The 12,500-nt window shown below is 42.6% G+C and overlaps 1 protein-coding gene across 3 annotated transcripts in view; it reads left to right on the top strand.

Annotated features, from left to right (window-relative positions):
* The window catches only part of LOC127009372 (acetylcholine receptor subunit alpha-like), a 93,005-nt gene that overhangs the window by 37,829 nt on the left and 42,676 nt on the right, over positions 1–12,500 (top strand). For all 3 annotated transcript variants that reach the window (XM_050882405.1, XM_050882413.1, XM_050882395.1), the window contains exon 3: positions 2,715–2,895. In XM_050882405.1, coding sequence (XP_050738362.1) covers positions 2,715–2,895 — 181 coding nt within the window. The remainder of the gene's footprint in view (positions 1–2,714; positions 2,896–12,500) is intronic.

Raw genomic sequence — 12,500 nt, 5'->3', positions numbered from 1 at the left:
GTGCTCTGCTTTACACGACTCGGGCTGGGATTTTCTGGAGCCTCGGCGGTTTACACGTTTATTAAATTTTGTTCAATTTTCAAGAAGCGTTGCGTATGATTGAGATCGGTTCGACACGTGCTACTTATAATTCTCTTTTTATATACCCACCCGATGCTGCTGCTGCTGATGGCGATGCTGATGAGGAAGGGGTGGTGGTGATGGTACTGATAGTGTTCGTCGTGGTGGTCGTGGTGGTGGTGGGGATATGGATGTTCATCTAATCTAAAATGCGTACTCGGATGAAGAACAGTTGCATATGTTTTTCCATTTCTTTCTCTATCTACTTTTATCCATCTATCTATCTATATCTATTAATATATATCCATGGCACCATTCTCTGTCATCTTTACTTCCACCGGTGCATTTTCGCTCAACATTCCTGCCTGGCACTGCTCGTGTTAGCCCTGTGGCGGGACAGTCCCTTTCCAGACCTACACGTTCGCTTTGCACTGGCGCACCCATGATTTGCAACACCCCACACTCACGCACACACCTATACCCACACACACACACACACACACACACATACACAGACACAGAGTAATGGTGATCTAATCTGTCCCACACACTCGGAAAAAGAACTCATGCATATATGTTATTTTTTTTTCTCTCAAGGACGGTTTTGTATACTGGTACAGTGCAGTGTTTCGGTCGCCAACTAAAATTTCTCCTCGCGCTGGGAAACTGTAATTAAACAAACTGTCCTGCAAAATATAAAATGTACATGTATATGATTGTCACATAACGGAGGCTGTAGGCGTAGTGGGAGGGAACCTTAATTTGTTAAATGGACCGTTGCGTCGCTTCCACGTCAGCAGTGAGGATGATCTATCGTACCAGCGTCGAGGGGGTGGTCAGTGCTAGAGAGGAACCTTGGGACCTCCAGAAGGGATTCGTTGCCCAGTCCCTTTCTCTTGCTACCCTCAGACCTCCTCCACTTGACCCTCAGCTCCAAGAGGTGAGGAGGCGCTTTAGTTGTTTGTGCCTTGTGTAGCACTGCAAGGACAGCAACTCTCCTGAGGGGCTCCAAGCTGTCCATCTGGTTATTCTCTCTCTCTCTCTCTCTCTCTCTCTCTCTCTCTCTCTCTCTCTCTCTCTCTCTCTCTCTCTCTCTCTCTCTCTCTCTCTCTCTCTCTCTCTCTCTCTCTCTCTCTCTCTCTCTCTCTCTCTCTCTCTCTCTCTCTCTCTATCTCTCTCTCTCTCTCTCTCTCTCTCTCTCTCTCTCTCTCTCTCTCTCTCTCTCTCTCTCTCTCTCTCTCTCTCTCTCTCTCACTCTCTCTCTCTCTCTCTCTCTCTCTCTCTCTCTCTCTCTCTCTCTCTCTCCCCCCACCCCCCCCCCGCCTCCCAAGTGAACGGAAGACTTAGCAGCGGAAGTGCTCGATGCAGCGTGAAGGTTTGGCGCGGGTCGTGTGTTGCAGGTGTTGCCTTGCGTGGCCTGTGTTTCTACCTTTGATGGTTCGGGTCGGCGGCTGAGCATTGTGTGTTGCCCTCTGTGTTGTTGAGTTTTTTTGTGTGTTTTAGTTGATGTTTTGTAGCTTGTCTTGATTTTGTGTTCGGAGTTGTGTTGTAGATTTTTTGTGTATGCGTATTGTGTGTCGTGATGTATCGTGTGTGTGTGTTTGTGTGTGTGTATGTGTGTGTGTGTGTGTGTGTGTGTGTGTGTGTGTGTGTGTGTGTGTGTGTGTGTGTGTTCAACTATTCTTTATCTATTTGTTATTATTCAATTGTCAGAAGTAAAAAAAAAATGACAGTAGAAAGTGAGAGGGAGAGGATAAACGAAGGTAGAAAAAAAAGAAGGAAAGGAGGGAGAGGGATAGGAAGGGACAATTAAACAGTCACAGTGTTAAAATGGTAAGTTTCAAGCTTTTTCTATTTAGTTTAGTGTTGCCAGAGCAGGCAGAATTAGGGCAGGCTTGTTTGAAACTGCTTTTAGTTATATTTATTCCCATTCTTTTCTATCACTCCCCTACATACCTTAATCACTCTCGTCTTCAGCCTAACCTTACCCTAGCAGAATTTGTGACAACATTTTATAAGTAACAACATTTCCTTTCATATTTTCACTATTTCCAGAGCAACTAAGTCCATAATCCCTTCCAACACTTCCTCTTTGTAACAACACCAGACACTCGGCCGTATAACACAACACACTTTATATTATCACAGAACACCCTTTTAATCCTTTGCAAACACACACTCACTTCACAGCTCTCAACTTTCTAGATTGGACAGACTTGTAATATCCTGCACATGCTTAGTAACATCACACATACACTATTTTACCCCAAGCATACACATATTACCAAAGTCACATCACACATACACATTAAACACATACACATCACCTATACACATCACACATACTCATCAAACATTCACATCAAACATACACATATATTACCCCATTCCGCTCCATGTAATACACCCTGAGACCTTTAGTAAACACACCTGAACTTTACCTTCCACAATAGTCAACCTGTAACGCTCTCTTCTTGCTTAGTATCACCAAACATAGACCTTATATTAATCCCATTCTCCGCCATGTAACACGCTCGGAAACCTTTTGTAAAACACCTCAACATTTTCTTCCACCACACTCCAGTTTTAACGCTCTGTACCTGCTTAGTAATACCCCGCCTCGCCGTGTAACACCCTGCCACGCCCTCTTGTAGTGCCGACGGGAACTTCGAGGTGACGCTGTCCACCAAGGCGACGCTCCACATGAACGGCCTCGTCGAGTGGAAGCCGCCTGCCATCTACAAGTCTTCGTGCGAGATCGACGTCGAGTACTTTCCCTTCGACGAGCAGACTTGTGTCATGAAGTTCGGTTCCTGGACCTACGATGGATTTCAGGTAAGTGGGACAAGGGAATAAAATGGAGGGAGGGAAGGAAGGAAAAAGAAAAGAAGGAGAGTTAAGAAAATGATGGATGATGGGGTCGGGCGGAAAGGGAGTGATTGAACGGAAATGTTTTCAGGAAGGCAAACGAGAAGGGGCGGATTTAGGGAAGCATTGGGAGGCTGGAAGGGAGGAAAAGGGGTCAGCGGAGGATGGGAGGAAGAATGGCCGGTGGTAGTTTGGACAGAAGAATATTATGAAAACGGAGAGAGGAAGATAAATAGGGTCGTGGAAGAGATAGTTTGGGTTGGGAGGAAAATAAAATAAAAGTGGTATGGCTCTGAAAAAAAAAAGTTGGAACGAATGCTAAGAAAAGATTGTAGATAAGAAGAGGGGAAAAAAAAGATTGGGTCATGGAAAGAGAGAGAAAAAAAAAGGCGTTAGTAGAGCTGGGACGTGCATGGAAACAGAATTATGATGATGAAAGAACGAAGTGAATTTAAATGAAGGTAAAGCAAATGAGAGGAGAGCCGTAATGAGAAGAGAATGGAGGGGAGAACGCCACAAAGGGACCGAGACCTGCGTAGGCTGTCGCAAACACCGGAGGACTGGGAAACGTGTGGGTGTGGGTGGATATGTGTGTGTGTGTGGGTGGGTGGATGGATGGGTGGAATTGTGTGCGTGTGTGTGTGTGTGTGTGTAGGTGTGCGTATTTGGGGTGGATGGGCGTTGATGTGGGGTGTGCCAAATCATGGGTGCGACAGTGCCAAGTGAACGTGTAGGTCTGGAAGGGGACTGTCCCGCCAGAGGGCCAGAACAAGCAGTGACAGGCAGGGATGTTGAGCGGAAATGCGCCGGCTAGGGTACAGATGACAGAAAATGGTGCCATGGTGAGATAGATAGAAAGATAGATAGATAGATAGATAGATAGCTAGAGAGAGAGAGAGAGAGAGAGAGAGCACCATTTAAGGAGTGAAATAAATGTGTTTGAGATCTATAGTGGGACAGGATTAATGTGGAAAGCAGTAACGGCTGTGTGGATGTGAATACAATGATGAAGGATGCTGAGAGAGAGAGAGAGAGAGAGAGAGAAGCATGAGTCTCACTAACAAGAACGCTACGAAACTCTTCCCACTATCTCCTACACTCTCTCTCTCTCTCTCTCTCTCTCTCTCTCTCTCTCTCTCTCTCTCTCTCTCTCTCTCTCTCTCTCTCTCTCTCTCTCTCTCTCTCTCTCTCTCTCTCTCTCTCTCTCTCTCTCTCTCTCTCTCTCATCTCTCTCTCTCTCTCTCTCTCTCTCTCTCTCTCTCTCTCTCTCTCTCTCTCTCTCTCTCTCTCTCTCTCTCTCTCTCTCTCTCTCTCTCTCTCTCTCTCTCTCTCTCTCTCTCTCTCTCTCTCTCTCTCTCTCTCTCTCTCTCTCTCTCTCTCTCTCTCTCTCTCTCTCTCTCTCTCTCTCTCTCTCTCTCTCTCTCTCTCTCTCTCTCTCTCTCTCTCTCTCTCTCTCTCTCTCTCTCTCTCTCTCTCTCTCTCTCTCTCTCTCTCTCTCTCTCTCTCTCTCTCTCTCTCTCTCTCTCTCTCTCTCTCTCTCTCTCTCTCTCTCTCTCTCTCTCTCTCTCTCTCTCTCTCTCGCTGTCTTAACTTGATTTAAACCCTCCCTGAAAATATACGATTTCCTCCCGCCGGGTTTCAGATTTTTGTCTCTGGAAGCGTCACCCCGTTCCCTGCCCTCCCCCCTCCCCCTCTCCGTCCCACCCCCTCCACCCTCTTCCCTTCCGTCGTTAGTCCTCCGCGTTGTACCCCGCCCCGCCCCGCCCCGCCTCTCCGCTGCCTTTGGTTTTCACTTATCATAATGGTGTTACTGCGCCCCCGCGCGTGTGTGTGTGTGTGTGTGTGTGTGTGTGTGTATCTTATCCGTCTTGATTAGGGAAGGTTTTTAGTTTTTTTTGTTTGTTTGTTTGTACGGTCTACCTTGTTTCTTTCTGTCCCCTGATTTTATTTTGCCCTCTCCTCCTCCTCCCCTTCCTGCCCTCTTGCCCTGGCCTCCCTTGCCCTTCCTTGTCCTGTCGTGAACCTTCTTTTTTTTTCTGTATCCTGTTTTACGTCGCTTATCTTTTTTTTCTTTTTTGGCGGGAGGAGCTTTTCAGTCTTGATCTTATTTTTATGTTCCTCTCTTTATTATTTTTATTTTCTCTTCTTGTTTGTCTTCCTCTTTGTCTTAAACACACACACACACACACACACACACACACACACACACACACACACACACACACACACACACACACACACACACACACACACACACACACACACACACACCTTGAATCAGCAAATTTACAGCTTAATCTTTGCCACGGTGCGTAGACGTAAAAAAAGATGGAGAGGAGAGAAAAGAGGGGGAAGAAGAGAAGGAGCAGGAAGAGGAGGAGGAAGGATAAAAAGAGGAGGAGGAGGAAAATATGACGAGGAGGAGGCAGAAAAAGGGGAGTAGGAAAGAGAAAGAAAAAAGAGATTGATAGATTATTATAAAGAAAAGGACGAAAAAACTAAGAAAAAAGAGGGAATAGAAAGGGCGAGGGAAGGATGAGCAGGAAGAATCTTATATATAGGGCAAGGATAATGTCTGTACCCTTCCCTTCCGTGATCGTAGACGGTGTCCCATTCCTCTTCAACGTTCCTTTTTGGCAGAGATGACTGTTCCTGGCGAGTGTGGTGGTGGTGGTGGTGGTAGGGGTGGGGGAGGGAGGTGGGAGGGGAGGGGGGAGGAGGGTCTACATGCATAATATTTTGGGATAATATAATACGTCATGTGTCTTAGCTTCATTCTTTTGCCTTTCCTTCTATTTCCCTTTTCTCATATTCAATTCGAGAGTCACGTGATTCTCTTTTCTTGTTTGTGATTCTTCTCATTCCTGTTTTGTTTTTGTTGTTCTCTCTCTCTCTCTCTCTCTCTCTCTCTCTCTCTCTCTCTCTCTCTCTCTCTCTCTCTCTCTCTCTCTCTCTCTCTCTCTCTCTCTCTCTCTCTCTCTCTCTCTCTCTCTCTCTCTCTCTGTCTCTGTCTCTGTCTCTGTCTCTCTCGCTCTCGCTCTCTCTTTCCCTCCTGTGAGTTACGTTCTCGTGTTTGCTCCATTCGTTATTAGGTTTTCTCTTATCTTCTTTACCTTATCTCTAATTTAGCTCTTTCCTCTTCTATCACATTTACGTCAGGTGTTTTTAGTCATTCTTTTATTTCATGTCTGTCTCTCACATACACACACACACGCACGCACTCACGCATGCGCCCCCGTATACACACACACACACACACACACACACACACACACACACACACACACACACACACACACACACACACACACACACATGTTCCGAAAGACTTTTGTTTGTTTTCATCATTATCCTTCCTCCTCTCTCCTCCTCCTACTCCTCCTCCTCCTATTATGCCTTCGCTTTTGCTGTCCTTCATCTTCCACCTTTGATTAGATAGTTAGGGAAGCTTGTCACAAACAGCCTCGGAAGGACCATCACGTCTGCTGTTGTTTGTTCATTCTTTGTGTTTTTTCTCCTCCTCCTCTTCCTTATCATCATCATCATCATCATCATCCCCTTCCTCCTATTCATTTTCCTCTCAAGGCACTAAAAATATGATTATGATGATTCCGATGATAATATAAAGGTAATAATAATATAATAATAATAATAATAACAATTAATCTAATGTTGATACGACTAATAATAATGATTGCATTGATAGTATTGTTGATTCAGATTTTTATGGCGCTAATGGCAATAGAAATTATATGATTTATGATGATGATAATAAGGATAGTATTGGTGTTATTGCTATTATCGTGATTACATTTAACATTATTATTAGTATTAGCATTAGAATTAGTATTGTCGTTATTGTTGTTGTTATTATTGTACTTTTCCATCTTATATCCACCATCATCATAAATGCTTCTAGTCAGTCATCTCCAGAACTTGAAGATATGAAGCGATGTTAGGATCAGGGCAAGGAAAGGAGGGAGGGGGGTGGGGGAGTAAGGGAAGGAAATGAAGGGAGGTTAGGGATCGGAAAGAAGGAGGAGGTAAGGCATAAGGAGAATAAGCGGGAAGGTGAGGGAGATGAATGAGGGGGAGGTGAGTAAGGGAAATAAGGGGAGGAAATGGAAGGGTACGAGGCAGAACTAACGAAAGGGAAAGAGGGGTAGGTGAGGATGAGGGAGGGAAATATGAGGGAGGTAAGGGGGATAAATAAGCTGGAGGTGAGGAAGGGAATAAGGGGGAGGTGAGGGAGGAGTGAGTAGGAGGTAAAGGAGAGGAATGAGGGAAAGGTAAGAGAAGGAAATGTTGAGAAGGTAAAGGAGGGAAAAAAAGGGGAGGAGAGGGAGAAAAATAAAGGGAAAGGTAAGGGAAGGGAAATAAAGGGAGGTGAGGAAGGGACACGAGGGAGAGGTAAGGGAGAGGAATGATTAGGAGGGAGGGAGGGAAATAAGAGGAAGGGAAATGAGGGAGAGGTAAGGGAGAGGAATCATTACGAGGGAGAGAGGGAAATGACGGGGAGGGAGGAAAGACAAGGGATTCCAGTTTTCTCTCCCGTCCATAACTCCCACTTTTCTTTTTTTCCCCTTCATTACGAACACGAGGAAAAAGGAAAAAAAATATCGTTCCGTTTGTCCAGCGTGAGTGAAGGGACGGGCGAAGGGGTCTCTCTCTCTCTCTCTCTCTCTCTCTCTCTCTCTCTCTCTCTCTCTCTCTCTCTCTCTCTCTCTCTCTCTCTCTCTCTCTCTCTCTCTCTCTCTCTCTCTCTCTCTCTCTCTCTCTCTCTCTCTCTCTCTCTCTCTCTCTCTCTCTCTCTCTCTCTCTCTCTCTCTCTCTCTCTCTCTCTCTCTCTCTCTCTCTCTCTCTCTCTCTCTCTCTCTCTCTCTCTCTCTCTCTCTCTCTCTCTCTCTCTCTCTCTCTCTCTCTCTCTCTCTCTCTCTCTCTCTCTCTCTCTCTCTCTCTCTCTCTCTCTCTCTCTCTCTCTCTCTCTCTCTCTCTCTCTCTCTCTCTCTCTCTCTCTCTCTCTCTCTCTCTCTCTCTCTCTCTCTCTCTCTGACATTCCAGCCCCTTCCCCTCCCACTCTCCCCCCTCCCCCTCCCCCCCTCGGTATCTCCTCTTTCCATCCCTGTTTTGTAGTACCTTTTGTTATTTTCTACCTTGTTTTATTTCCTTTTCGGCGTGTATGTACATTTCCACATGTTTGTTTGTTTTTGTATTTTCCCCTTCTCTCTTCCTCCTCTTCCTCCTCTTCCTCTTCCTCCTCCTCCCTGTTTTTCTTTATCGTCCCTGGTTTTATTTCTCCCTTTCTCTCTGTGTGTTGTTTTATTGGTGTAGGTACTGTTTGTTTTTGTTTGTTTGTTTGTTTGTCGTTTTGTTTTACTGGTATTTCTGTTTTTTTTTGTGTGTGTGTGCGTGTGTATTTTTCTTATTCGCATTGTGTTATAGATTTTAGTGTTGTACTTTGTCGCGTTGTTTTTTTCGGGTACTGTTCTGGTACTCATGTTAATTTTCATAGTGTTTGGTGTGTTGCGTTTATATTTATTTATTTATTTATTTTTTAACATTTTCTTACGTTTTTCGTGTTTGCTTTTTTTTTGTTCTTTTCCATCGAGTTTTTTTTTATTGTTATCTAAATATTTCTCGTCTCGTATTTTTTTCCCCTTTTATTTTACATTTTCTTACGACTTTCATGTGTTTTTCTTTTTTTCGACGAGTTTTTTATTGTTGTTGTGTAAATATTTCTCGTTTCGGAATGTTTTTATTTCCAAAGCTTAATTTCTTTGTATTGTTTTGTTTTTTGTTTTGTTTTTACGTGATTTCTTCTTTTTTTTTTGAGGGGGGATGGTTAGTGTGAAACTTTTATTATTATTATTATTTATTTTATTTTATTTTATTTTGTTTTATTTATATTTTTTGTGACTTTTATCATAATGTGTATAATCCGTATTTTAATTTGGTGAACTTTTTCCTTGTGTTTTCCATTTGCGCCTTACCTCTGTTTTATTCTTTTTTTTCTTTCTTTCATTAATTTTCTTTATCCTTACCCTACCATCTCTCTCTCTCTCTCTCTCTCTCTCTCTCTCTCTCTCTCTCTCTCTCTCTCTCTCTCTCTCTCTCTCTCTCTCTCTCTCTCTCTCTCTCTCTCTCTCTCTCTCTCTCTCTCTATGTCTCTCTCTCTCTCTCTCTCTCTCTCTCTCTCTCTCTCTCTCTCTCTCTATCTCTCTCTCTCTCTCTCTCTCTCTCTCTCTCTCTCTCTCTCTCTCTCTCTCTCTCTCTCTCTCTCTCTCTCTCTCTCTCTCTCTCTCTCTCTCTCTCTCTCTTTCTCTCTTTCTTTCTTTTTCATCTATTTATTCGGTTGTTCTAATTCTCTTTTTCTTCTTCTCTTTCTCCTTCTTTCTTTCATTTATTTTATCTTTCCCAATTTCTCTTATTTATGACCTTATTTTTCATATATAGATTTTTCTGTTTTCTGTTCATTTTTTTGCCTTCGTTTCTTCATTTTAATTTCTGCGTGTGTTTCATGTGCGTGCAATATTATGAATGTCCTTTTTTTCACCTGTTTTATTTTTTTTCCTATCGTTATTAATACCTATCTTCTTTTTCTAATTTGGTGATTTTTTCCCATGGTTCTCATTTCCGCGTTGTCACAATTTTATTTTCCTTTCCTTTTATCAATGTTTTTTTAATGCATTTTTTGTCACGGTGTTTTTTTTTTGTCCCGGTGTTTTGTTTTTTTTTTGTCACGGTTTTTTTTTTGTCCCGGTGTTTTTTTTTTTTTTTTTGTCACGGTGTTTTTTTTTGTCAGGGTGGGTTTTTTTCGTCACAGTTTTTTTTGCCACGTTTTTTTTCTTTTTTGTCACGGTGGTTTTTTTTGTCACGGTTTTTTTTTGTCACGGTGTTTTTTTGTCAGTGTTTTTTTTTTGTCACGGTTTTTTTGTCAGTGTTTTTTTATGCATTTTTTGTCACGGTGGTTTTTAAGCATTTTTTGTCACGGTGGTTTTTAAGCATTTTTTTGTCACGTTTTTTTTTTGTCACTGTTTTTAATGCATTTTTTGTCACGGTGGTTTTTAAGCATTTTTTTGTCACGGTGGTTTTTAAGCAATTTTTGTCACTTTTTTTGTCACGGTGTTGTTTTGTCAGGGTGTTTTTTTGTCACGGTGTTTTTCTATCACTTTTTTTAATGCATTTATTGTCACGGTGTTTTTTTATTAATTTTTTGTCACGGTATTTTTTTTATGGACAGGTTTTTTTTTTCATCTGTTATTTCTTTAATTTTTTTTGTGTGTGTTATATGTGCATGCGATATTTGTTTTTGCTATTAATTTATCTGTTATCTTTATGCCATTTTATTTTTTACTTAGCGATTTTTCCCGTGTTTCTCATTACCGTGTTCCCACTGAATTTTTTACTTTACCCTTTTCATCACGTTTTTAAACATTTTTTTCTTTTCTGGTATAATTTTTTTTTTTTATTCTTCTGGTGTCAGTGTGTATTAATGTGGATGCGATGTATTGGGAGTCTTTTAGAGCTCTGTGTCCTGATATTATTGTGTTCTGGCTACGTGTTGTTCTTCCTTACTTTACGCTTTTATCACCTTTTTTAACCTTTTTCTTTTCTGTTATGATTTCTTCTTTTATTCTTCTGGTATCTGTGTGTATTTATGTGGATGCGATGTATTGGGAGACTCTTAGAGCTCTATGTCCTGATGTTATTGTGTTCTGGCCGCGTGTTGTTCTTCCTCTACTTTCATCATGCATTCACTTTTTTTTCTGTCTTTTTACTTTGTCTTTTTTGTCTTTTTTTGTCTTTTTTGTCTATTTTTTGTTTTTTGTCTACTTTCATCATACATTTTTTTTTGTCTTTAGGATTTTGTGGCTTTCCCGGGTTCTTTTCCTCAATTATCTTTTCTTAGTGATTTTGTCTATTCATGTTTCCTATTCTCGTTTTCCCACTATTTTGTTCCTTTTCTTTTGCCTTTTATCAATATCTTTTTGTGGGTTTTCTTATATTTTCTATGGTCTTTTTTTTTTGTGTGTGTATGTGTGTTTGTGTGTTTTATGTGCATGCGATATATTGAGTGTTTTATTGCTCTGTTTTCTTCTGTTATTGTCACAACCTCTGCCTTTTTTTTATCATATGTTGTTGTTATTCTTACCTCTAGGATTTTGTGATTCTCTTGGATTTTACTCCCTCATTGTTGTTGTGTATATGTATTCCTAATTAGCTGTCTCCGCCATGTATCAGATTTGTCTTTTGTTGTATTTCCAATCTTGTATTTCTAAGTTTTTTCCTGTTCCTGTTTTTTTTCCTTTTTCCTTACCGTTCCAGCTTCCTTTTTTTCCCTCTCCCTGACGTGCCAGTTCCGCCTCTCTTCTTTACTTTATTCCCTCTCCGCCGCCGCTGCTGAGTCTTCCGCTCCCCCTATCCGATTTCCAGTTTCATATATATTTTTTCCTTTTCATTTATAGTTCACCCCCTGGCTGCGGTGGGCTGCCTTCTTTTCCCCTTCCTAGTTTCTCTCTCATGTTTTATTGATTTTTATTTTGTTCTTTATTTCGTTTTCTTTTTACGCGCCGTCCCTCGGGTGCCGTAGTGGAGGGCAGAACTACGATGTTTCCATCAAGACGTCGACGGTGCTGCGCCACGACGGTCTGGTGCACTGGAACCCGCCCTCCATCTTCGCCAGCTCGTGCGCCATGAATGTTGAGTTCTTCCCCTTCGACATACAGACATGCAGCCTCAAGTTCGGCTCCTGGAGTTACGACGGAAACCAGGCAGGGCGGAAAGGGGGGAAGGATGCTTGGGCGGGGTAGTACTGGGCGCTGGGTTGGGCGGGGAAGGAGGGGGGTGGTGGGGGGAGCTAGTGGGCGGCGGGTTTGGTTGTCGATCTCAAGTCGTATTGGACGGTTGTTTGGCAGTCGTAAGAGTAATAGGATTTGCTTTTTATGCGTAGTGGATTTTTACTGTTGCGTTAAAGGTGATGGGCCAGAAAGGGATTGTTGTAGCAGCAGCAGCAGCAGTAGTAGTAGTAGTAGTAGTAGTAGTAATAGTAGTAGTAGGAGTAATAGTAGTAGAGCTGTAGTGTATGTAGTAACGGCAACAGAAATAATAGCATTGAACTTAGCAACTGCAGTAGCTCCAAGCAATAGTAGGTCAAATGATGTGTAGAGGAATTTACCCATAGTGAAGTTGTCTAAAATTGATGATGATAGTAATAATAATAATAATAATAATAATAATAATAATAATAATAATAATCATAATAATATAAAAGTTATAATGATGATAATTACTACAATAAAAACCACACTCGGCCAACACCACCTTTTACAGTCAACTCGTCACACGCTGCACATGAGCACGTTTCCGGCAGTGATCCGGCGGTAACGAGGGTCCCCGCGGGAAGCGTTAATGGCGTCGGGGCGGCGGTGTTCCGGGAGTCCCGCCGCTGGGGCACCGGCGGCCTGTTGGCACGCAACTACGGCTCCGCTTCAAAGAACCCTCGCCTCTCAGGGCGTCACCTTGGACACTGGCACCTTGCCGCGGCCTTCCTCCTGGCAACACCTCGGTGTTGG

This window comes from Eriocheir sinensis, chromosome 4 (genome assembly GCF_024679095.1).
Source record: "Eriocheir sinensis breed Jianghai 21 chromosome 4, ASM2467909v1, whole genome shotgun sequence".
In the NCBI taxonomy this organism is placed as follows: Eukaryota; Metazoa; Arthropoda; class Malacostraca; order Decapoda; family Varunidae; genus Eriocheir; species Eriocheir sinensis.
This window is presented reverse-complemented; position numbering and strand designations above follow the sequence as displayed.